Source organism: Odocoileus virginianus, chromosome 1 (assembly GCF_023699985.2).
Source record: "Odocoileus virginianus isolate 20LAN1187 ecotype Illinois chromosome 1, Ovbor_1.2, whole genome shotgun sequence".
Lineage (NCBI taxonomy): Eukaryota > Metazoa > Chordata > Mammalia > Artiodactyla > Cervidae > Odocoileus > Odocoileus virginianus.
The window spans coordinates 70721416-70746560 of record NC_069674.1 but is presented as its reverse complement, the minus strand read 5'-3'; the positions used below and the strand labels follow the sequence as shown (position 1 = coordinate 70746560).

At 42.5% G+C, this 25145-nt stretch overlaps 1 protein-coding gene across 7 annotated transcripts in view; it reads right to left on the bottom strand.

The window, feature by feature from the left end:
* The window catches only part of NAPEPLD (N-acyl phosphatidylethanolamine phospholipase D), a 94067-nt gene that overhangs the window by 39308 nt on the left and 29614 nt on the right, over positions 1-25145 (bottom strand). The window contains exon 1 of one of the 7 annotated variants that reach the window (XM_070469671.1): positions 24036-24056. The exons of 3 other annotated variants lie outside the window; for them this stretch is intronic. Coding sequence is in view for 2 of the 4 variants with exons in the window: in XM_070469670.1 (XP_070325771.1) it covers positions 11366-11580 (215 nt within the window). In the remaining 2 variants the exon portion in view is untranslated. Of the gene's footprint in view, positions 1-11157; positions 11344-11365; positions 11709-24035; positions 24057-25145 lie in introns of those variants that run through there. 3 more of the 7 variants (XM_070469670.1, XM_070469644.1, XM_070469650.1) reach the window with 3 other exon arrangements.

The following is a 25145-nucleotide window of genomic DNA, read 5'->3' as shown; positions in this document are numbered from 1 at the left end:
TATTTCTTGCCTGGGGAATCCCATGGACAGAGGGCCTTGGAGGGCTACAGTCTATGGGGTCACAAAGAGTCAGACACGACTGAGTGACTAGATCACATCAAGTATGATTGTAAGATATTTGGGCAGCTAAGCAAAAAAAAAAAGAAATTATAAAGCTTGGTTAATCATGCTTAACCAAGAAAATGTTGCTGAGAACATCACAAGTGTATGTCAAATTCTTCTGTGGTGATATTCAACAAGTTCACCAGGATTACCATTCACCCAGTCCAAAAATGGGCTCTGACAAGCACACACGGTTTACATACAACAGACATTTTATATACATATATAAAACTGAGACACTATATGAGGAAAGAAGAAATTTCAAACAGTCAAAGCACAAATGGTTCCTGACTTGTGTGTGCCCGTGTGCCCAGTCATGTCCAACTCCCGCGACCCCATGGGCTGCAGCCCACCAGCCTCTTCTGTCCACGGGATTTCCCAGGCAATACTGGAGTGGGTCGCCATGCCCTCGTCGAGGGGATCTTTCCAACCCAGAGATCAAACCCACAGCTCCTTTTTCTCCTGCATTACAGGTGGATTCTTACCCACTGAGCCATCAGGGACGCCTAACCCACAGTGATCCAGCTCATGGTTTTATCCACTTTACCAGCGGCACAGAAGCAACATGCATTTAGTAGAAACCCTATTTCGAACGGTAAATTTTGATCTTTTCCTGGGCTAGTAATACGTGGAGCAAAAGATTCTCTTGCCTTGATGGGCAGCAGAAAGCCACAGCTCCCAAAGAATAACTGGGGTTGCTGGCTAGCAATCACCATGGTAAATGACCCATATTCTTAAAACCATTCTATTTTTCACTTTCACTAGTATTCAATAAATTATATAAGATATACAACACTTTATTATAGAATAAGCTTTGCGGCAGATGACTTTGTCTAACTGTGGGCTAATGTAAGTGCTCGAAAGTCATTCAGTTGTGTCCAACTCTGTGACGCAATAGACTGTAGACCATCAGGCTCCTCTGTCCATGGAATTCTTCACGCAAGGATATTGGAGTGGGTTGACATTCCCTTCTCCAGGGGATTTTCCTGACCCAGGGATCGAACCCACATTTCCTGCATTGCAGGCAAATTCTTTACCATCTGAGCCACAAGGGAAGCCCAATATAAGTGTTCAGAGAATGCTTAAAGACAGCTAAGCTTAGCCATCATGTTCGACAGGCATAGTAAATGGATTTTCAAATGATGATATTTTCAACTTACGTTTATGAGAACGTTTAACACCATCAAGGACAGAGGAGCCTGGTGGGCTCCAGTCCATGGAGTCACAAGAGTCAGACACAACTAAGTAACTACACCACCACCACCAACCCCATCACAAGCCAGGGAGGGCTGTGCCTCATCTCTGTGAAATGGTGGAAAAGTTTAATTCTGATGTTTCAGTTCCATGGTATCATAAGAGGCTTAAAACTTTCTGGGGTAGAAACAGGAAATCTATAAGTTAAAAGGGGTTGGACCCAGCCATATACTCAGGTCCTTTGTAACCTGAACACTCCATGACCCAAGTCATCCCTTTGTGCCCTCTTTTACAGAAGAAACAAGTTAGGCCAGAGAGTTTCATGGCACTCCAAGGATCCAGGTCTATAGGTTAAAAGTGGTTGAACCCAGCCATATACTTAGGTCCTTTGTAACTTGAACACTCCATGACCCAAGTCATTCCTTGTGACCTCTTTCTTTTACAGGAGAAACAAGTTAGGCCACAGAGTTACATGGCACTCTAAGGGTCCAGGTTTGGCTTGTGAAAGAGGCTGGACAGCTGATTAGCCATATTTTCATCAGAATTGTGCTCAGAAACACTTAGAACCAACATAGCCTGTGGTCAGCATGGGCAGATAAGTAACACATTTCACCTCATGGGGGACATTTCACATAGTTTGACTCATAAACAGATGAACTTGCCTCAAGTTTTAAATGGAACTCTGAGCTCAGAAACTCTTTGTTATTAGTTACTTCAACCATACAATCGCACAATATACATAGCAGTACTTTTCATGAACTCTCTGAACAAGCCTAAAGAATGAACAAAGTAATTTGAAAACAAACACCTTTGTAGTCTGAAGGATCTTCAAAATACAGAAAACAATTTTCAAAACTAATTACTGCTGTTGTCCAGTATTTCCAGCATCAGGGTCTTTTGTAAGCAAAACAAGCATCTGTCCGTTATAAGCTTGCCGGAATAATGAGAAAGCTTGGTGTGTATTCTGACAATTTCATTCTTCTAGCTGAGAGAGATTACAAACAAGCACAGAACTCTACAGGCATATACTGTTCAAACAGTATGTCACTGTCTCTTAATCCGGGAAGGCCCCCAAATTAGATAAATAGGAAAATCTGCTGCCTCAGAGGGGAAAGATGAATTGTTCCAGGTAGCAGGCTTGTACTGAGTTGATTTTCAATCGTTTTTGAATTTATGCTGATCCATCTAGACGCCAGCCCTGTGCCCCAGTAGATAATGGTACTACCATTTTAAGGGTACACCTTACGGCTGTGATGCTGACCAAAGCTTGCTGATCCAAACCACTCTTACCTTGGCTTCAAATGGCACCCCTTTCTAACAAGCAGCAGCGGTGTATACACATACTGAGCCGAAGGCCAGGGCTATGGGGCTAAGGATCCCCAGGTAAATCACTCACATCTCCCGGGCTCTCAGTAAGTCTCTAAAACCAAACTAAATGCAAATATATTTTAAAAAAATACTTGAAAGAGTTTTTGTAAATTATGAAGCTATAATACTGAAGAGGAAACGTTAAAATTTTACATCACCTCCTGCTCCTTCTGCCTCTGTAACTCAAGCTTGCTCCTTGCAATGTCTGGATCATGTAGGTCACGCAGTCTCAGAAAGTGGGGACTTAGAATATTAGGAGCTGGAGCTTATCTCACTCACCCCTGTCCTGCTCTTTGCAATTGCCCAGCCCCTGCAAACCTGCTTACTCATGCTTATCCGTGTAAAGGTCAGGCATCCCCTCCCCATCTTGACTGCTGTTCCCACGCGAACGCAAAACCCCTTAGTTTAAACCAGCCTGTCAGCAGCTGGTGTTGCCCACTGTAGTCTATAAAAACTCTGTAGCCCCTTTGCTCAGGGCTCAGAGCTTGTAATGTTAGCTCCTCTGGGCCCACCAGCGTAATAAACCTAAGTTCTCCAACTCTCTAAGTGTGGTGCTTGGTTTCTTGATTACTGGTTTCTGCAACATTTCTGGAGGCCCCAGCAAGATTCCAACCATGCCAACCCCTAGAGACACCAGACGGTGGCTTGGCTGGGCTGGAGCGAAGGAACCCCGAGATGAGCGAGGAGGCACGCCACCTGATGGTATTCCCGGTTTTCTTTCAGACTGGTGTTCCGACTCTCTGGATGGCTGAGCCCCAGCTGGACTCATTGGAGGGACGGACCAACTCACCAGGAATGGCCATAGGATCAGGTAAGGTCCTGGAGCCAGTCCCCGGTCAGGTCCTACCCCAACGGGCAGAAGAGGAGACTGATCACCTCCTTGGCGCTCCCAGGAAGGAAGCAACAGTTAAGGAAACCTGAGGACTCAGGAGAAGGGAAGTATTGTGATAGCCTCTGAAAGATTGTGAGTGCATGATTGCTGACTGAATGGAGTGAGAGAAATTTTTCCTTTTGGAAACTGCAAAACCAATTCTTTTTGCATTTGAAATTAAAAACAACTAGCTTGTTAAAAGGCTTTCGTAAGGAAAAGTTTGAAGTTAACTCTTTCCATATCCTTGAAATACACAGCCAACTTTGCCTGAGGCCTCGGCCTTAGGCAAGTTAGAACTTCAAGCAAGGAAAAAGGAGGTCAAAGAGATATTTTAAATTTCAAACAGAAAACTATAAGATCGCTGTCTGTCTGTCTGTCTGGATTTATGTAAGTTTCAGTGTATATCTTTTGGTTTTTTTCTGATAATATTGTTGAAGTTGTAAATGAGTTCTAATTTAATTGGCCTAAAGAAAAGTAAGCACTTACGAATCAAACAATTCTAAATATAAGAAAAATTAATCTAAATAAATTTCAGAGTCACATAAACTGGGTAATATTCAACATTAAATATCGAGTATTAATGTTTGTTTGCTAATCTAATAAGGAAGAAGTAGGATGTATGTGTCTAATAAAGAAGATATAAAAATTAAAATTACATTTTATAAAGGGAAAAGAAAGTAGGTCTGACTTACAGATGGCTGTTACAGAAAGTGGTTAAAAACCAAAGGTATGTGAAAGGTGGACCCTGAAAAAATGTTTTGTGCATGGGTAAGACTAAGTTTAAAATAAATTTAATTAAGTTGACCCAAATGAGTTTAAAGTAAGCTGGTGCAAAAACTTAAACTCGGCCTTTCTCTCTATTAAGAGGACATACTTTCTTCAGATGTTGAACTGCTTTTAATTATAGATTTAAGTTTACCTCTTAATTGATCCATTCTATATTTACCTTTGAAATCTTTTGTTAACTTTGGCTAAGTAAATAACTATTATTTCACAGTAACTTATATGATCCTACCTGACTGAGTGTTATAAATCCTTTTGACATTTATTGACAAAACTTCCTAAATAACTTGACTTCTAGCTAACTTTCGGATGCTTCAGAGGGCCCCTGAGACATTCCAAAGAGCTATTAGGTTACCTTGGTTCACTGGACATGTTAAATCACATGGGAAGTACTGTTAAAGGGATGATAAATATTTTCAGGTTATACTGTATGGTTGATGCTCAGTTCAGTTCACTCAGTCGTGTCTGCCTCTTTGTGACCCCATGAATCGCAGCACGCCAGGCCTCCCTGTCCATCACCAACTCCCAGAGTTTACTCAAACTCATGTCCATCAAGTCGGTGATGCCATCTAGCCATCTCATCCTCCGTCGTTCCCTTCTCCGCCTGCCCTCAATCTTTCTCACATCAGGGTTTTTTCCAATGAGTCAGGTCTTCGCATCAGGTGGACAAAGTATTGGAGTTTCAGCTTCAGCATCAGTCCTTCCAATGAACACCCAGGACTGATCTCCTTTAGGATGGACTGATTGGATCTCCTTGCAGTCCAAGGGACTCTCAAGAGTCTTCTCCAACACCATAGTTCAAAAGCATCAATTCTTCGGCGTTCAGCTTTCTTCACAGTCCAACTCTCACATCCATACATGACCACTGGAAAAACCATAGCCTTGACTAGATGGACCTTTGTTGACAGAATAATATCTCTGCTTTTTAATATGTTATCTAGGTTGGTCATAACTTTCCTTCCAAGGAGTAAGCATCTTTTAATTTCATGGCTGCAGTCACCATCTGCAGTGATTTTGGAGCCCCCCAAAAAATAAAGTCTGACACTGTTTCCCCAACTATTTCCCATGAAGTGATGGGACCAGATGCCATGATCTTAGTTTTCTGAATGTTTAGCTTTAAGCCAACTTTTTCACTCTCCTCTTTCACTTTCATCAAGAGGCTTTTTATAGTTCCTCTTCACTTTCTGCCATAAGGGTGGTGTCATCTGCATATCTGAGGTTATTGATATTTCTCCCGGCAATCTTGATTCCAGCTTGTGCTTCTTCCAGCCCAGTGTTTCTCATGATGTACTCTGCATATAAGTTAAATAAGCAGGGTGACAATATACAGCCTTGACGTACTCCTTTTCCTATTTGGAACCAGTCTGTTGTTCCATGTGCAGTTCTAACTGTTGCTTGCTGACCTGCATACAGGTTTCTCAAGAGGCAGGTCAGGTGGTCTGGTATTCCCATCTCTTTCAGAATTTTCCACAATTTATTGTGATCCACACAATGATGTTACTAATATAGATATCCTAAAATTATGTGAAATTCATGTAGCTCTGATATGCCCTAATAAAATCTGGTCAATTGTAATTCTAGTTATCATATTAAAGTGTTATAACCAGGTTTCTTTGTTAGTTGCAATAGAAGCAGATTTTAAACATCCCTTCTATGGTTTTACTCTCATGCCTTTAGAAAAATACTGCTAGTTCTTCAAGATTTATGGAAAAGACTTTCTAAAATTAAGCAGATAAACAAATTTTATTATTAACAGTAAGTTGGTACCAGACTGGAATTTGGTATTCTGTTTAGAGAACAAAGTTTTCTTAGAATGCAGCTTTTGATAACAGATTATGAATTTCTTTGCCTTTAAGTGATTTATATTTGTTTTCAAAATCTTTTTGTTACCTTAGTAAAGTAAATAAACATTATTTAAGATTATGGTACATGTAGAGAAAGCTCATTCTGCTTCAACAAAAAAATAACCCCTCCCAGTTAGATTTTTGCTATCCTAATGTCCTTAAAACATGGCAATAGTCTGCTCCTAAATGAGGAAATTAAAAATGGGTAAACAACAGCTGAAAATAAGACAGCCAGGGCTATGGGAAATCCAAGACACCCACTTGGCTTTTCCCGGCTCCCTGACAGACCTCATTTTAATTTGATGGGTTAAAGCCTTACCTGGCTACAGTGTTAATGTCCTCACAATGAGTTTTCCAAAAAAGAAAAAATGTTTCACTGAATATTCTAGTTTTGTTAATTAAGGTCTGTGCTTACTATGACTCACTTCTGAGAGAGTTTCTTGTTATACTGCTAAAAGATTTAATTAAGTTATTAAAAAGGACACTCTAAGATTGTTTCTAAAGCTTATCTCAGTAACCAGTCTTTGGATGAAGGTCAGATGCTCCATGATGTACAACCAGGAGAATAACACCTGGCTATAAGCATTTAACTGAGTCAGATGACCTGGGGTATATCAGGGTATACCCAATGAAAGTTCTTGACTTAAATTCCTGCTTGTAATCTTACTAATAACTGCTAGTTATATTATTTTCTATGTAGCTTGCTTCAGAAGATTATTTCTTACGTTACCAAATGTATGACTGAGCCTGTGATAAAATGCTGGTATGCAGTTCCATATGAGATCAATAATTGTTAATAATGTAACTCTAAATATGGGAAGAAGCAACAAGAGGAAATATTTTCCTGGACCAAGAGGCTAGTAAGACAGGTGTGGTCCAGAGACTTTTGCTACTTACCAGGCCTGGTCTAGTGACAACACACTGAGTGGCCTGTCAACGGAATCTTTGTTAGATCTGGGAATGAGACTTTCCAGCACCATGGGACACAATGACCATGAAATGCCCCAAAACACAGTCAAATATGTGGCTATGAAAGGGCCCTGCTGACTGGAAGTTGGCCCTTGCCAGCTGCCTCTACAAAGGTTAAATCATGACCACTATAAGATGCTGACCTTCAACACCCCCTTGAAAAGAGTTCAGGGTGGAGACAAAAAATAAGGCACTCTGTGCTCTGGGAAAGTCCCAGAAAAACAGGCTTTCAGATAATCAGATGTTTTCAGGTAAAGATTTTTATGAGTCCAAATCCTTGCATCTTCTCATATCTAGAGAAACACTAATGTCACAAACCAATGTCTGGACCTGGTTCTCCTGGCTAGCCCTCCAGCAGCTTTCCTACTTCTATGAATCTTTCGCCCATATATCTTTAACTTTCTTGTTAAGTTTGTTTCTCCAAGTAGTAGTACGACAAGAATATCCTCCGGCCAACACCCAGACAATGCTGGAACAAGCTGCCTTATCATTCTGTGGACTCTCATCTCCCCCTGTAAATGCACCCCAAAATACTATTCTCCCTTTGAGATCTTATACGGGAGACCACCCCCAGTGATAGAAAAGCTCAAGGGAGACCACCAACAACTAGCTGACCTGGAGCTGTCCTGACACCTCCAGGCCCTGGGAAAAGTCTTCCACCAAACTGCCCGAGAAACCTTAGAAAGGACACCCATTCCTTTGGGCAGTTGGGTTCATCCCTATCAGCAGGAGATGAGGCATGGTTAAAGACTGGAAAAAGGAACCACTTCAGCCAGTTTGGACAGGCCCTCACACAGTCGTCCTGGCAACCCCTGCTGCGTTCATAGCATAGGTGTCACTCCTCGGATCCACCACACCAGTCAAGAAAGCAGCAATTTCCTGTGATGAGGACACCTGGAAAGCAGTTTAGGATCCCCCAAAATCTCCTCAAGGTCCGGTTCCAAAGACAACAGCCCTCACCCGTGAAGGACGCTGAGCCCTGCTCTGTCTGGTCACTCCAGAGCTGACCAGTCCACGCGCGGCAGAAGCTTGAGGATTCTTCAGCCTGGCTCCAACCACACTTCAGCGGCTGGCTGGTCAACACACAGCCGAAGCTGGAGGATCCAGCCATCAAAATATCGATGGATTTTCATTGTCAACCCTGGCCTCAATCCCTAATCGGTATTATTGCTGTTCTCTTCATTACAGGACCAGCTAGACTTCCTGGCTGAGGGGGTTTTACAAAGTAGGGAGGGCTAGGCCTACTGACAGCCAAAAAGGGAGGAGCCTGCCTCTTCTCGAATGAAAAATGCTGCTTTTATGTAACCAATCAGAAATAGTCAGGGACATGGCCCAAGAGCTAAGGGAATGAATCATAAAAGGAGAGAGAAATGAGCTAATTCCTGGGATAACTGAAACAATATGGGAGCTGGGCATCATGGCTTCTCCCTTTAACAGGTCCTCTCTTCACGCTCTTTGCAATGCTCTTGTTTGGCCCTTGTATCCTCAATACAATTACTAGGATCATAACATCTTGGATTGAATCCATAAATTTACATATGGTAATAGCTCAATACAGCCCCCTAAACAATGGAGAGCTCAGAAAGTCCTACCAAAACATGAGATGATGCTTTCTACAGTGAATGAGAGAAGCATGAGGGGAGAATGAAGAGGAAACGTTAAAATTTTACATCACCTCCTGCTCCTTCTGCCTCTGTAACTCAAGCTTGCTCCTTGCAATGTCTGGATCATGTAGGTCACACAGTCTCAGAAAGTGGGGAAAGATACTAGGAACTGGAGCTTATCTTACTCACCCTTGTCCTGCTCTTTGCAACTGCACAGCCCCTGGAAACCTGCTTAATCATGCCTGTCCGTGTGAAGGTCAGGCATCCCCCTCCCCATCTTCACTGCTGATCCCGTGCACGAAACCCCTTAGTTTAAACCAGCCTGTCAGCAGCTAGTGTTGCCCACTATAGTCAGTCTATAAAAACTCTGTAACCCCTTTGTTCAGGACTCAGAGCTTGGAGTGTTAACTCCTCGAGGCCCGCCAGCGTAATAAACCTGAGTTCTCCAACTCTCTAAGTGTGGTGCTTGGTTGATTTCTGGTTTCTGCAACAATACATTATTTTAAACAACTGAGTTGGCAAAGACTGTATCTCTGATGTAAGAATACTGCCCCTGAGATTTATGAGTTCATGCATAATCTGTCACAAAGTCTGTTAATTAAAATATTTAAATATACAATTTAATGGTTTTTAAATTCAAAAGACAAGTCAATGAAAGCACTATAAATATAGAAAGGTAGAAGTCTTCAGTATTCTAGCATCTAGAATAATACACTACTTGACTTAGACTGGAAATCACATGGGTGATTCTTTAAATACCAGTTTTACGCATGCCCTCAGGCCTTCAGGATAAATTGTGTGGGCATTAATTATGTGCACAGTTCATTTCCCCAGTAATACTTCAATGAAAACATTTCTTACCTGTATGCATTTCAATCTAAAATGCCCAGATCAACACAAACCACCTACAGGTATATTCTAATTTACAAAGAAAAAAAGAATGGAATGGAAAAACTCACTATAATTACAGCTGTCTACACTACAAAGAAAAAGCAGAATGAAACAACAAATAAAAGGCAAGCAGTACTTTTTCAAACACAGACAAAAATGTTCTTAAAAATCACCCCAATTTCCCAAGCTCACTAATACTCAAAATTAACTTAACACCCTTTTCATACAGGATGACTATCATAGAAAGCATAACTAAAACCCAAACCCTACAAAGGAATGCTTATATTAAAATGTCCTTCATATAGTTATAACTGAATTAATTTCATAACCAAATTTTGCAATGTGAATCCAGCACACTATAATGTGAGACGCTGAATGAAAATAAGAGTATGAGAAATACACTAAGTATTACTGTCTCTTGGAGACCACAAAATTCTTGCAGCAGGAAGACCTGCAGAATGTAATTAAATAAAATCTGAAAATTATGACTATATTTTCACTTAACTTAAAATATTTTGAAGTCAGCATCGCTCTTAAATTTTAAAGAAGACCTAAATTTCTTCTCTAAGAGACTGAAATTTTCTTCCAACAAAATCAGACTACTGTGGGAAACTGGTAATCTTTTTTTTTTAAATATTACATAACTTCTCCCTATGCCTGAGGCTAAATCAAAACCAATGAAACCGAAAACAGAAGTGGAACTGCTAGATATTCATTCTTAACAAAGATGGAAATTATTTCTTAATTTTCAGAGAGCTGTATTTCAGGAATCACTTTCTCAATACATTAACCAGAATTATCAACTAGCAAACACTTGATGTTAATTAGCCAAAGTAAATCAGGTGAGTCATATTATAACATATACAGAACTGCAGTAAAGGAAAAACCAAAAATCAAGTGACTTTTTAAAGGTTAACTTTTCTCATACTACTATTTTCCAGGTATAACAGAGATATGGTTCATTAGACTCAGAAGCCTGTAGAAACGTATTGATCTCAACTACCAAGATTATAGAGTTCTAAAAAAGGAGGGGGGTAAAACTATCTGAACACCTGTTTTGAAAAGCCTGCAGTAACACTCAACTTGAGAAACAAACACACCGAACAGAAAACAAGAAAGCACGGTCAAAAAAAAAAAAAACAAAAAAAAGCAAGCTCCGTCTTCTACCACTTCGCCGCACCTTGCTCCAAACTTGAGCTCATTTCCTCTCCGTGGTTAACTTTCAAAATAAATGGGGAGAAACCTGTCGAAACGAATTTTTAGAAATAAGTACTACAGGTGAAGCAGAAATAAACTGTTACAAGGAAGTTGCCTAACCATTCATTTACATACACCAAAAGACACCCACATTATTCCAGTCGGTGAAGATGCTACCTCGTGAACTGCAGAGAAGCTGGACCTGTATATAACAAACCCCAGAGACGGCTACTCTCCCAATCGGGGGGAGGGGGAAAAAAAAAAAAACTATGTGGCTTTTCAAACACGCAGCTTCAGAGATGCGGGCTCTGCACAAATTCAAACGAAGTCCTACCATTCACAAGTGCAGCATCTCCGAGATGAGGCAGGGCTCGGGAGCAGGAATCCACCCACAGCCCGCTCTACTCCGCCGAAGAGGCCAAGCAGCCCCAGGCCGGGGCGTGAGGACGACTCCTCCCGGAGCCCGAGAGGAAGCGAGCCGAACCGCGCGGTGGAACGGAGCGGAGCGCGGGGAGGGAGGCGGGCGCGGGGCGTGGGCTCACCTGGCGCGGGGGGCGGTCCGGCGCGCGCGCCGCCGCCACTGCAGCTGCGGCTCCTCGGCGACTGGCCACAGCGCCCCCGGACACAGCGCCCCCGCGCAGCGGGAGGGGCCCCGGCGGCCGGCGCCCGAGTTCCTCCGCCCCGGGCCCCGCCGCGCCGGCTCCGCCAAGGGCGCCAGCAGCTGCAGGCAGCGCCTCAGCGCTCGCCGCCGCACCATCCCGGGGCCGCGCAGGCGCCGCAGCCCACCCGGCGGCCCGAGGCCGCGCCGGGCCCTGGCCGAGCTAGGTTCCGCTCCACGTCGCCCGATCACTCACTCATCGTGACCTTCGAACCTGGCAGCCCCGCCAGCGAATCTGGCAGCCCCGGGCTGGCCGCCGCTCTGGCCTTTACCAAGATGGCCGGACCCCGGCGGCGAGGCGCGCGGAGCCCCTCCCGGCCCGGCCCCTGTCCTTGCCCCACTCGCCCTCCGCACAAGTCCTTCTGACACCATGCTGGCTATCCTGTCCTAGACCAGACGCTAACTTGCAGATAGCTTGACCAGCTCCCGGATCAGCCGCCCTGATTGCTAAAATTAAATGGAATCGCGGTGGCGGCTCTTAGCCTGCTCTGTCTTAGTAGGCCAGTACCTGGTAGCAAGATACTTACGGTGATGACCAAATACCACCAGATTATGATTCTTAGCTTTTCCCCAGGTTTTCATTTTTGAATTGCAGGATGCAATTCATTGTTTTTTTAAAGTGTTTTAAGGTATAGACAGATGCAAATAGAATTCAACAATGAATGGTTGGGTGTTCACGGGCCAGAAAGAAATGCCTTCTGCCTGGGCCTCCGAATGCAGATACAACTGCGGGAGAATGCAAAACAAATTACTTTGCAATTTGAAGGTGAACGTGCCAAGGGTAATAGCGTAGGAATGTAAAGCAGATTATAGCAGGTGTGGACTTTTACTCCCTCGGGGAGCTTGCAGCTGAATCTTATTGACTTAAGAGTGATTAAGAGCTGCTTCTTACTGGGTCACAGAGTGCTCCTCGCTGCAGCAGGGAAAAGAAACAGCGCTACAAAAGCAAACTCTAAATTGAAGCTACTGATAGCTCGGGAGGTCTTCATAGTGCCCTTAACTAAGGAACTTTTGAAAAATGCCCTGTGTTCCTTTCACTCCAATTTTTTATGATGATTTTCAAATATACAGAAAATAGAGATGCCTTTTTGTTATACGTCTGAATAAATTGCAGGTATCAAAATCAATCACCCCTAAATACTTCAGCCTGTGTCTTCTAAAAAAATAAGAACATTCACCTCAGAATCACAATACCAATACCACATCTAAGACAACAATTCCCTGATAGTATTTAACATCCAGTCCATTTTCAAGTTATGTGATTGTCCCAAGAAGGTCTTTTAAGCCTCCCCGCCCCCCCCAAACTAAGATATTGCCTAGGCTCATGCACTGCATTAATGTTTATGCTTTCTAAACTCTGGAATATCACATAAACTTTATGGATTGTGTTGTCATTTCTACTCTACTTCTGTTGTAGAAACCACCACCACCACCCCCCCCTGCCCCCGCCCGGCCCACAGGGCCCCAAGAGCGGGCTCTTGTTTAACACTCGGAAAAGAATTGTCCGAGGAGACATGTGCTGACAAAGCAAGAGGCTTTATTGGAAGAAGGCCCCGGGGCAGAGAGCAACAGGGTAAGGGAACCCAGAGAACTGCTCTGCTCTCCGGTTTTATGGTGATGGGATTAGTTTCCGGGTTGTCTTTAGCCAATCATTCTGACTCAGAATCCTTCCTGGTGGTGCGCACCTTGTTCAGCCAACATGGATGCCAGACAGAAGGATTCTGGGAGGTGGTCAGGCATGTGCTGTCTCCTTTTAACCTCTCCCGAACCCTTCTGGTTGGCGGTGGCTTATTAGTTCCGTGTTCCTTACCAGGACCTCCTGTTGTAAAACAACTCCTGCAAATGGTTACTATGGTGCCTAGCCAGGGTGGGCAGTTTCAGTCAGTGTGCTTCCACTAAAACTTCTAAAGCTTAATTTTTTTTGACAATGAAAAGCTGTTTAGCATACCAATTTTTATCATTCCAGGCAAAACCTTGCTTGTCCTGCTTCACAGTACAGAGCAGAATGAACGCTGTGCCTCTTGCATTTCACTCATGGTTTAATTTTAGATCCTGACCTGCTGAATTGGGTTTTATATGTCCTTCACTCTTTGGTGACCCCTAGAAAGTTGGGCATTTGGCATATAATGGTTTGTCTTTTAAGTTGTCACTGTTAAAAACAAGACAAGAGGCCTAAAATGGAGTCACTAAATGCTCAACTCCACATCACCAAACGGAGACTTATAATGTCAGCCTCTCCCGGAATTGGAATCTTAAACCAGTCAATCAAGGAATCACCTGGTCAGCACTCGTGAGATAATCAGCCTGATATATCTATCTCATGACACGACACACCCAGACCCACATCATCCCTTAAAGGAAAGTGACCTTGTCACAACCAATTCACTTTCTGCTAGTATGACTTCCAGGTCCCAACTTCTTCTGCCTGTAAAGTTCTTTAATTTTGTACAGTGCCTTGGAGCTGCTTTCTATCTGTGAGATGGGATGCTGCCAAATTCATGAATCATTGAATAAAGCCTATAAGATCTTTAAAATTTACGGTTGAATTTTTTTAAAACATTACTTATTTTTTAAATGTTAATGCTGTAAAGAAGAGGAGCAAATTTACACAGCTCCCTTAAGTGGTTAGGTGGCCAAGGTAACATTTCTGGAGACTAGTATTAAATGAACTTATTTTAAGTACTTCACAAAATCTTAAGCTCTACTTAAATAACTTCTTGTAAAACCACATATAAACCAATTTTAGCACAATAGCTCATCTGTAAAGTGAATTCTGCAATCAGTATTGTCCTTTCTTCTCCCAACTCCAAGCCTAAAGGCACAGAGGACTAGAGCACCACGTGACTACTTACTGCTGCTGCTGCTAAGTCGCTTCAGTCGTGTCTGACTCTGTGCGACCCCATAGACAGCAGCCCACCAGGCTCCCCCGTCCCTGGGATTCTCCAGGCAAGAACACTGGAGTGGGCTGCCATTTAGGGGAGTTTAATTCAATGTGTACTTACAGAAGCACCTGTGGAATTAACTACTGCATTCACCTCCAGTTAAATCAAAAATTGTCTGCATGAACATTAAGAATCTATATAGATAACTCCAAATAGCAATGAGGCAGCTAACTTGTAAATCAATGAGGCAGCTAACATCTAAATCTACCATTAACTACCTCTTTGACCTTGGAAAATACCCATCTCACATCACCAGGCCCCCACTCCTACCCTCCAAAATGACCAAGTCTCTATGGCCACTTACAGTTGTAACATTCAATGACTCTAATAAAAAAGATTGTGGGGGGTGGATTAAATATGTGAAGACTGCATGCTGATTCCAGGGTAAGGTGGATTACATTAAGCCAATGATCAACCAAAGTTGACCTGAGGACAAGGTCTAATCTGCCCCCTAGTTTGTTTTGGTTCTGATTCAAACTAGTTCTCAAAATATAAAATCCTCAAATTTTACATTATAGTAATACTTTTTCATTTCTTGTATTGGGGTAAAAAACACATAACTGAAATGGTTAAGGTGGAAATTTTTAAAGGTACAGTTCAGTAGCGTTAAGTATGTTTACAATGATGGCAAACAGATCTCTGGGACGATTTCATTGTGCAAATCTAAAATTCTATACTCATTAAACAATACTCTCTTTTCCCCCAACTCCCAGGCCTTGGTAACCACCATTCTATTTTCTGTTTAGGTGGATCTGACTATTCAAAAACTTCATCCAAATGGAATCATCCGGGCTCCCTTCAGCAGCACATATACAAATGGAATTATCCAATATTTGTCTCTTTATGACTGCCTTCTTTTTTTTTTTAGGTCTTTATTGAATTTGTTACAATATTACTTGTTTTATGTTTTGGGGATCCCCAACCCCTGCACTGGAAGGCTAAGTCTGGACACTGGACCGTCAGGGAAGTCCCATGCCTTACTTCTCTTAGTGTGATTTTCTCAAGGTTCATCCATGTTATAGCATGTGACATTTTCTTCCTTTTTAAGGCTGAATAGTATTCCACTGTATGTATTTGCCATACTTAATTTATCCATTCATCTGTCAATGGACATTTGGGCTGCTCCCACAGATAAGACTGTCAGATATTTCTCCAGAAAAGGTGGGTTTATTTTGGGTCAGCAGAGAACTGCAATCCAAGGTCTGCAACCATGGTGAGCCATATGCAAGTCCCCAGAGAGGAATGGAAGGAGCATGCTTTCATGGAGGAGGAAAGGGAGTTGGGAGGGCTCAGGAAACAAACAGTTCATGACTTTCCACTGGCTGAATCCTTGCCAGGAGAGAAGAGTCTGTTTCCTTTCCATTGGACTCTGCTATCATCCCACGGTGTGACAGCTTCCCCTCTGGTCTCCCAACTCTATTTAATTGAGGTTTATTAATTTTAAAGTTTCCATAGTGGCTACATCATTTTACAGTTCCACCAATAGTGCACAAGTGTTTCAATATCTCCATATCCTCATCAACACTTGTCATTTGTTTTATTGATAGTAGCCATCCTAATGGGTATGAAGTGATATTTTGTTGTGATTTTGATCTGCATTTCTCTGATGATTAGAGATATTGAACATCTTTTTGCATACTTGTTGGCCGTTTGTTAATATATACCATCTTTGGAGAAATTTCTGTTGAACTCCTTTGCCCATTTTTAAATTGAGTGATTTTTGTTGTTGTTGAGTTGTAGAATTCTTTATATATTCTGGATATTAACCGCTTATCAGAAATATGATTTGCAAATATTTTCTTCTATTCCATAGGTTCTTTTCACTTTATTAACCATGACCTTGATGCACAAAAGTCCCATTTGTCTATTCTTACTTTTATTACCTGTGCTTTTAATGTGATATCTAAGAAATCACTGCCAGTCCAAAGTCATGCTTTTCTTCAGTTTTCTTCACTTTTATAGTTTTAGGTTGTAACCTGTTTTTGTATGGCCTGTGAGCTAAGAATGATTTTTTTTTTTTTTTTTTTTACAGTTTTACATGCATGATTGGGAGGAAATTCAAAAAATAATATTTTGTGATACCTGAAAATTCTGTAAAAATAAAATTTTGGGATCCATAAAAGTTTTATTTACATAAAGTCATCTTAGTTCATTTATATATCATCTGACTACTTTTGCAATACAAGGCGGAACTGGGTAGTTGTAACAGAGACAGGACCCACAAAGCCTCAAATGTCTCACCTTTTACCAAAGAAGTTTGCTGACTTCTGTGTTAGGCTATTTTTAATCATGAAACTTTAGATATATTAAAAAAACAAAACAGTGAAAGAGGAAACTTAAAGTCACCAATACATATGTATTTTGTGATTAAGAAAAATTATTAGACTTCAAGGGTTTTTTTAGACTTTTCTATTTGAGTTTATTTTTCATTTAACTTTAAAACATAAGTTTTAACTTTTAAAAGACTGCTCATGTTAAATATACACTTCAGTGTTTAATCCTTATGTTATTAGATGGTCAGGTTGAATCAACTGACAAAATAACCAGAATATGGGAAGACCCACTTTGATTTTCTCCAATGAGAGAGGACTCCTCCTACACCTAAGTTGTTGAAAGAATCTGACTTGAGGGAAATCTTCATCTGGGCGCACTGCCTGTGAAAAAATCAGCCTTCTTTGTTCTCATGCTTTTCTGCTAACATTATTTTGGGTTTCCATGCAGTTGAATGACACAGTTAAAACCAAAGATTGGAATTTAGAATAAAGACTCAGGAACTTTTCAAACTCTAAACAGCAAAAACTTACTGCTAATGTTGAAGACATGAAATCTGATTTATCCTCTTCACTCTAGCTAACTGAACATTTTATCTTATGAAGGTTGGGCCTTAAAATAGACACTTCCCTTTGACTTGTTGGATTAATATAACTTCTTTTTACATTCAGTTCGCTGCCCAAAGAAACAATACAATGTTAATTCAACTTGGATGACATTTATTATGGCAGAGAGAGAAAAGATGTCTTGCCTTCTTCCCAACAAACACCCCAGGTTATCTCGTTTTTCAGAGACTGAGGACTAGTGAGGGTTACTTGTCCTAGCCCTCCTCCCTAAATTCCCAAGTCCCCAGCCAACAACAGCTGTGTGTCAACTGCTTCCAATTCAAGAACAAAGAATATGGCTCCCTGTGTTAAAGAATCCTCTCTTCCCCTGAAAATATTCACCTCCTAAGCCCCAGAGCCTGTGAATATTACCTTATGCGGCAAAAGAGATCTACACATGTGATTAGGATCTTAAGACGGGGAGATCAGCCTGGATTATCCACGTGGACCCTACATGTAATCACAAGGGGCCTTAGAAGGAGGCAGCAAGAAGGTCAAAGAGAAGCAGGCCCTGTGGTACCAGCAGCGGGGACCATGTGATGTAGCCACAGCCAAGGAAGGTGGGCAGCTTCTGGAAGAAACCAGCCTTGCTGACACCATGACTTTAGCCCAGTGAAAAAGACTGGCTTTTGGCTTCAGAACTGTAAGAAAATACATAAATATGTATAAACCACCAAATTTATGGTACTTTGTTATAGTAGCAACAGAAAATCAATATATTCTCCTTTAAGCAGTCTTTGAAGTGTGGTAACAATATATATAAAATATTTGTCAAAAAAAAAATATTTGTCAATTAGCATAGTTAATGAATGGACACATACATCTAAACTCTATACTTTTACTTCCAAGTTGAGCTCTGAGAGACCCAATTTCCAGGCTTTGTAGGAGCAATATTCCAGGGTGATGCCAGGAGTCATGGTTGGAGGATTCAGAGAAAGGAGCAGAAGGCCTTGTGTGGGAGAGATCGGTAAGGAAGAAGAACTGACCAACCTAAAATGTGTCTCTTGACATGAGGAAGAGACGCAAGGCTCAGGAAGTTTTTCTTTTCAACTCTCACTTACCTGCCTAAAAGAATTTAGACAGAGGGCCTATTTCAGAAAAAAGAACTGTCACCAGAGTTATCTATATAGCAGGCGTCCCCAGCCTCCAAGCTAAGAACCAGTACCTCCTTTCAAGTCAGCAGCAGCATTAAAGTGCACAATAAATATAACACGCTTAAATCATCCCAAAACCACCCCACCCTTTCCCAGTCCGAGGAAAAGTTGTCTTGCACAAAATCGGTCCCTGGTGCCAAAAAGTTTGGGGACTGCTGATCTGTAGTATAATGTGAACTAGGTGTGGTAGACAGGAAGGAACCTAGAAAAGTCTGTTAAAATTCTCCTGTGTCCCATTGTTTGTTTATCCCAGCAAATATGTGTTGCTCTCTTCATTCTTCTTGTGAATTTACTTCTTTATTTTTCAAGTCCCAGACTTCTACTATTGTCTCCTTGATGCAGGATGACCTCATTTTACTCTCTGGAATCTACTGTATTTGGATTCCCTGTACATCAGGGGCTTCTCTGCAGTTCAGATGGTAAAGAATCTACCTGCAGTGTGGGAGACCTAGGTTCAATCCCTGGGTTGGGAAGATCCCAGGAGAAGGAAATGGCAACGCACTCCAGTATTCTTGCCTGGAGAATCCCCATGGACAGAGGAGCCTGGCTACAGTCCATGGGGTTGCAAAGAGTCAGACATGACTAAGCAGCTAAGCACAGTACATTCATAATTAAATTTTTTTCATCTGTTTATCTGTCTTATGTCATTTTAATTATTCAACCAGCCAAAAGAATTAAGAGGGGAAGGGGAAAATATTTTCTCCTCCCAGCAGATTGCTTCTGGTCCTCTTGTGTACAAGTCTTTAAGTACCCTGAGCCTCTATGAGGTTAATTTACATAATCCCTAAGATCTCTTCCAATTCCAAAATTCAGAGCTGAGGCAAAACATGGTTTAACTTTGAATTTCACATTCACATGTTCCTGCTGTTACAGTCACTCTTCAGCCAACCTTTTCGGCCTCCCTGTCCACCCAGAGCCTGCATGTCAACCACTCACTTATCTGCATTTGTGTACACACTGCTTCTTCTGCTTAGAATGATCTTCCCCGGCTTCACCCCTAAGCACTCAGGCTCATCTCGCAACACTCAAATCAAGAATCACCATCTTTGAGGAGCTCTCCCAACTTCTCAAAGCAGAATGGCCAACTCTACCTTCATGTGGTCAGTTCAGTTCAGTTCATTTCAGTCACTCAGTCATGTCCAACTCTTTGTGACCCCATGGACTGCACCAACTCCTGGAGCTTACTCAAACTCATGTCCATTGAGTCAGTGATGCCATCCAACCATCTCATCCTCTGTCATTCCCCTCTCCTCCTGCCTTCAGTCTTTCCCAGCATCAGGGTCTTTTCCAATGAGCCAATTCTTAACATCAGGTGGCCAAAGTATTGGAGTTTCAGCCTCAACATCAGTCCTTCCAATGGACACTCAGGACTGATCTCCTTTAGGATGGACTGGTTGGATCTTCTTGCAGTCCAAGGGACTCTCAAGAGTCTTCTCCAATGCCACAGTTCAAAAGCATCAATTCTTCGGCGCTCAGCTTTCTCTCACATCCATACATGACCACTGGAAAAACCATAGCTTTTTTTTTTTTTTTAATTAGTTGGAGGCTAATCACTTTACAATATTGTAGTGGTTTTTGTCATACATTGACATGAATCAGCCATCATAGCTTTGACTAGATGGACCTTTGTTGGCAAAATAATGTTTCTGCATTTTAATATACTGTCTAGGTTGGTCATAGCTTTTCTTCCAAGGAGCAAGCATCTTTTAATTTCATGGCTACAGTCACCATCTGCAGTCCCCCTGTCTGTCACTGTTTCTATTGTTTCCCCATTTATTTGCCATGAAGTGATGGGACCAGATGCCATGATCTTTGTTTTTTGAATGCTGAGTTTTAAACCAGCTTTTTCACTCTCCTCTTTCACTTTCATCAAGAGGCTCTTTAGTTCTTCTTTGCTTTCTGACATAAGGGTGGTGTCATCTGCGTACCTGAGGTTATTGATATTTCTCTCGGCAATCTTGATTCCAGTTTGTGCTTCATCCAGCCTGGCATTTCACATGATGTACTCTGCATATAAGTTAAATATTCAGGGTGACAATATACAGCCTTGATGTACTCCTTCATGCTGTCAGAGAACTATTAAAGCAGGGAGCAAATTATAGCGTGACTATTTGTTTCCATTTCTGTTTCCCCAAACCAGGATGTGAGCTACTCTATGCAGGTACTCTGCTTGATTCATATTTACACCTCTGGCACCTACTACTGCGCTAGGCACACAGCAGACACTCCTATTGTGTCTGTGGACTGAATAAATAAGTTATGATTTACTGAATTCTGAAGAATCTACTTGGGGCTGGGCAGGAGTACAAATTGGGGGGGGGATGGAAGGGAAGTACAAGAGGACAGGAAATTTGTTTCTGCAAGACTTCCAGTGCCCTGGAGAAAGAAATGAGGCTGATGAGTGTGATGATTTAATTCAAGGCTGTCCTCAGATACTCATTGTACATACAATCTAGCATTTCTCTTGACCTTGCTTCAAAGTCAGTTTTTAAATGGAATTAACAGTATGAGCTGCCTCACACAGCAATCTGCTGATTAGTCTCTTAACTGAGGTAGAAGGCAGGCAGCCATGCTTGACTTGTCAGCTTTGCATCCTTGTGTGCTGCTGGGCAGAGGCCACAACTTTAGAATTTTATGGTAGCTTAGTTAACAACTCTGTCCTTACAGACCAGTCTGAGTAACACTCATAAAACTGTCTACATTCAGAGTCCTTTCTTAGGCATAAGAAATACCCTCCCTCTGCTACTTGAGTGATCTGGATATGCCTTCCATTTTCTTGAAACAAAGTAAAAATGACAAATCTACTCAGAAAACCTCCTTCAAGTGGAAATGAGGTTATCATTTCCATACTTTAGAAAAACCTATGTAGTATTTTCACAACATATAGACTGATGGTAATTTACAGTTTGTCTTTGATCATGCATTTCTCTTTATAATGTAGTCATCTCTGTATGTTCCTTTGCTGTATTATTCCATATTCTTTTGTCAGTTTAGAGTTTTAATACTTGAGATTCAGCTTATTATTTTTTGGCACCACTTATTGTAAATTTTCCACATACCAGACACTATGCTAAGGGCTTTACAAATCTTTTAGTCCTCATAACAAACTCAGGCACTAAGCATTATTTTACTCTTTATTTTTTAGAGGAGGGAAGCTGAGATTTTTAGAGGCTAATTAACTTTTCTGAGGGCACAAGGCTAATAAGACGTGGAAGCAAGACCCATGAGAGTTGGAGAGTTGTGTCTGTTGGAGAGTTCTCTCCTTTTCAATTCTTGGCGGGGGGGGGGGGGGGGGGGAAGCAGTTAATTTATAATAGTATATTAATTTTAGGTGTACAGCATAGTGATTCAGTATTTTTTACAGATTATATTCCATTAAAAGTTATTACTGTTAGGTAGTTAAAATAGGGAAAAGGAGTCCAGAATGGCGGTGGCTAAAAGACCTGGAAGGGAAAAACCCGTGAAAATAGAACGATGAGCCCTCATGCCTTGAAGATGGATTTCCCTGCTATTATCTAAATAAAATAGAGCTCTAACACCGAGCTGTAACACTGATTTATCGAACAGCTATAACACGGTCCGCTCGAGACCTGAGAGCTATAACGCGGTCTGTCCAAGACCCGAGAGCTGTGACCCACCGAGGGGCTTTAATGTCCGCCGCTCCAAACCTTTGTTGTGGCGAGACAAGAACCGAGGCGCGTACACTCGCCTGCCGTCTACGTGCCGCGACTCGGGTTTAACCTGGCTGAGACGACCTCCGTGCAGAGGAGGCCACGCGCAGCCGGAGCCCAACTCGGCGGAGCTCCGCGGTAGAAGCAGAGCACGGAAAAACCCAGCGCCGGGGAAGGCCCGTCGTGCTGGGAACCGGACTGCGGAAAACCAACTCAGCAGGAAGCCCACGCGGCTCAGCCTCAGATTGCAGAAGACCTCCGGTTAAGGTAGGAGGGCCTGGCCCCTGTGGCTGGAGGGACATATGCCTAATGAAATCTTAACTCCTTTACAATCTCTCAGTTCTTGTTTCCTCGAACCCCCTGCAAACAGACGGGCGGCAGTGGGCGCAACTGAGGGACTCTGGGGAGGCTATTCTTCGGTTTGTCCCAAAGGCACTGTCTGCTGGGCCCCAGGAGCTGTTACCCAAGCCGGTGGGGGTTCATCTGTCCTTACTCTTCTCTGGGCCAAGAATCAGACCAATGAAAACTGTGAGCACCGGTCAAGAATTTAGCAAATCTTCCAGCAGGCTATGAAAGGGGATTGCTTGGCACGTTTTTCCCACCGCTTTTCCCTCCTTTCCTTCAGCTCTTTCTCCCGGGACTCGAGCCCGACCAAAACCCAGGATGCCCGGCTTCAGGAGCTAATCAAGCTCAGGCTCTGATGTCTCATTGCAAAAATTCAGTGAGAGACAAGGCGATAGGTAAGAGGTGGATTTGTCAGGATTCACAGATAAGCGCCCATTCTACAGGGCACAGGCCATAGAATGTGGCCTGGCTAGGTTTTGCGAGAGGGGGGAGTGGTGGTGGTGGTGTTAATTCATATGCTAATGAGTGGGAAGATCATCCCAGCCATTGGGGAACCACCCACTCCTCTGTCTTTTGTCAGTGCCTTAGAGCTGCTCTGTCACCTCTGGGTGTGTCTTTTGGTTTACAGATGAGAGATTAAAGTTTACTTAAATTTGACTTGTTATCTTGGACCCAATTGATTTTAATTGGTTTACATTATACCTTTGTGCTACGTCATTCTTTCAAAGGTTGTGCTCTGCCCCCCGCCCCTTCCCTCCTGTTTAATGCTCCTTTCCTCAGCCCCATCAGGACCTACAACATTGCCTCTACAATCTTCTAGAGGGATAACCAGAAAATAGCTGGCCTAGGGAGGGAAGTACTGTATAATATCCAACCCCTTGATCAGTAGCACTGGTCAAGGAGACCTTGGAGACGCCCAAAATCTCCTCAGGGGTCCGAGGAGGTCATCAAGCCTTGACCTGCCTAGGGATCTGGTCCTAGGTTGTCACGCCTCAACCTGCTCAGGGATCCAATTCTCGGGAGGCTGTCACGCCTCAGCCTGCCTGGGGATCTGCACCCTGACCCAGGGATGCCTGGCTCTCAGGTTGCAACAGTACTGGGTAGGATAAGCTTCAGAAAGCCTACTAGTTTTTTGTTTTCTTCTTTTTCTTTTCCTCCCTGTCATGACTGTCTTTCAGATGGGAAATAACCAATCCACTTCCCAGCAGATGCTCTTGAGATGCATCCTTGATAACTGGAAGCTGTTCGATCCTCTAACTCTGCGGAGTCGTTTAAAATTCTTTTGTGCCACTGCGTTGCCACGGTATCCACTGGGGAACGAGGAACACTGGCCTGAGGATGGGACTTTAAATTACAATACCATCCTGCAATTAGAATTATTTTGCAAAAGACAAGGGAAATGGACAGAGATCCCCTATGTCCAAATTTTCTTTAGACTAAGAAATATGAAGGAACTCTGTCTTAAGTATGGGATTGTTGTATGTCCTAAAAGTGAGCCCACTAGGCAAAGGGTGTTAGGCACAGGCAACCAAGAGAAGGAACCCCCCACCCCCCATGAAGGCTCACCTCCCACAGCTCCCAAGTTGCCTGGTGCTTCTTCCTTGTATCCAAGCGTGCCCCCATATCCAGGAACACCCCCTCCACAAAAGCCAGCTCGAATATGTCCCTTAGTTAAAACTGGAGAAGAGTATACTAACACATATATATGGACTTTAGAAAGATGGTAACGAGAACCCTATATGCAAAACAGAAAAAGAGACTCAGATGTATAGAACAGACTTGTGGACTCTGGGAGAAGGCGAGGGTGGGATGTTTCAAGAGAACAGCATTGAAACATGTATATTATCTAGGGTGAAACAGATCACCAGCCCAGGTTGGGTGCATGAGACAAGTGCTCGGGCCTGGTGGACTGGGAAGACCCAGAGGGATGGGGTGGAGAGGGAGGTGGGAGGGGGGACTGGGATGGGGAATACATGTAAATCCATGGCTAATTCATTTCAATGTATGACAAAAACTACTGTAATGACGTAAAGTAATTAGCCTCCAACTAATAAAAATAAATGGAAAAAAAATTTTTTAAAAATAAATAAAAAATAAAATAGTTATAATAAATGTTTTCATAAGGAAAAAAAAAAAAAAACTGGAGAAGAAAAAAAAAAAAAAACTGGAGGAGAATTCGGACCAACCCGGGTCCATAAGCCCTTCTCCCTCTTAGAACTAAGACAGATCAAACAAGACCTGGGAAGCTATACAGATGACCCAGGCAAATATATAAATACGTTCCAACATATTACCTTGGCCTTTGACCTGACATGGAAGGACATCATGGTCATATTCAGTCACACTTTATCTGACCCTGAACATACTAGGGTCTTAAAGGAAGCCCAGAGGTATGCAACAGGGCTTCACATGTCCAGTGATAAATACCCAGTAGGGGAAACTGCAGTCCCCTCCTCTGATCCTAATTGGAATTATAATGACCCTGAGCACATCTGGAAAAGGGATCATTTTCTAATCTGTGTGAAGGCAGGAGTAAAAGCAGCTCAACAAAAAGTAATCAGCTATGCCTGGGTCTCAGCAATAACTCAGGAGCCCAATGAGAACCCCAGTGCCTTTCTGGAAAGGCTAAAAGAGGCCCACCAAAATTTACCGATTTGGACTTAGACTCTCATGAGG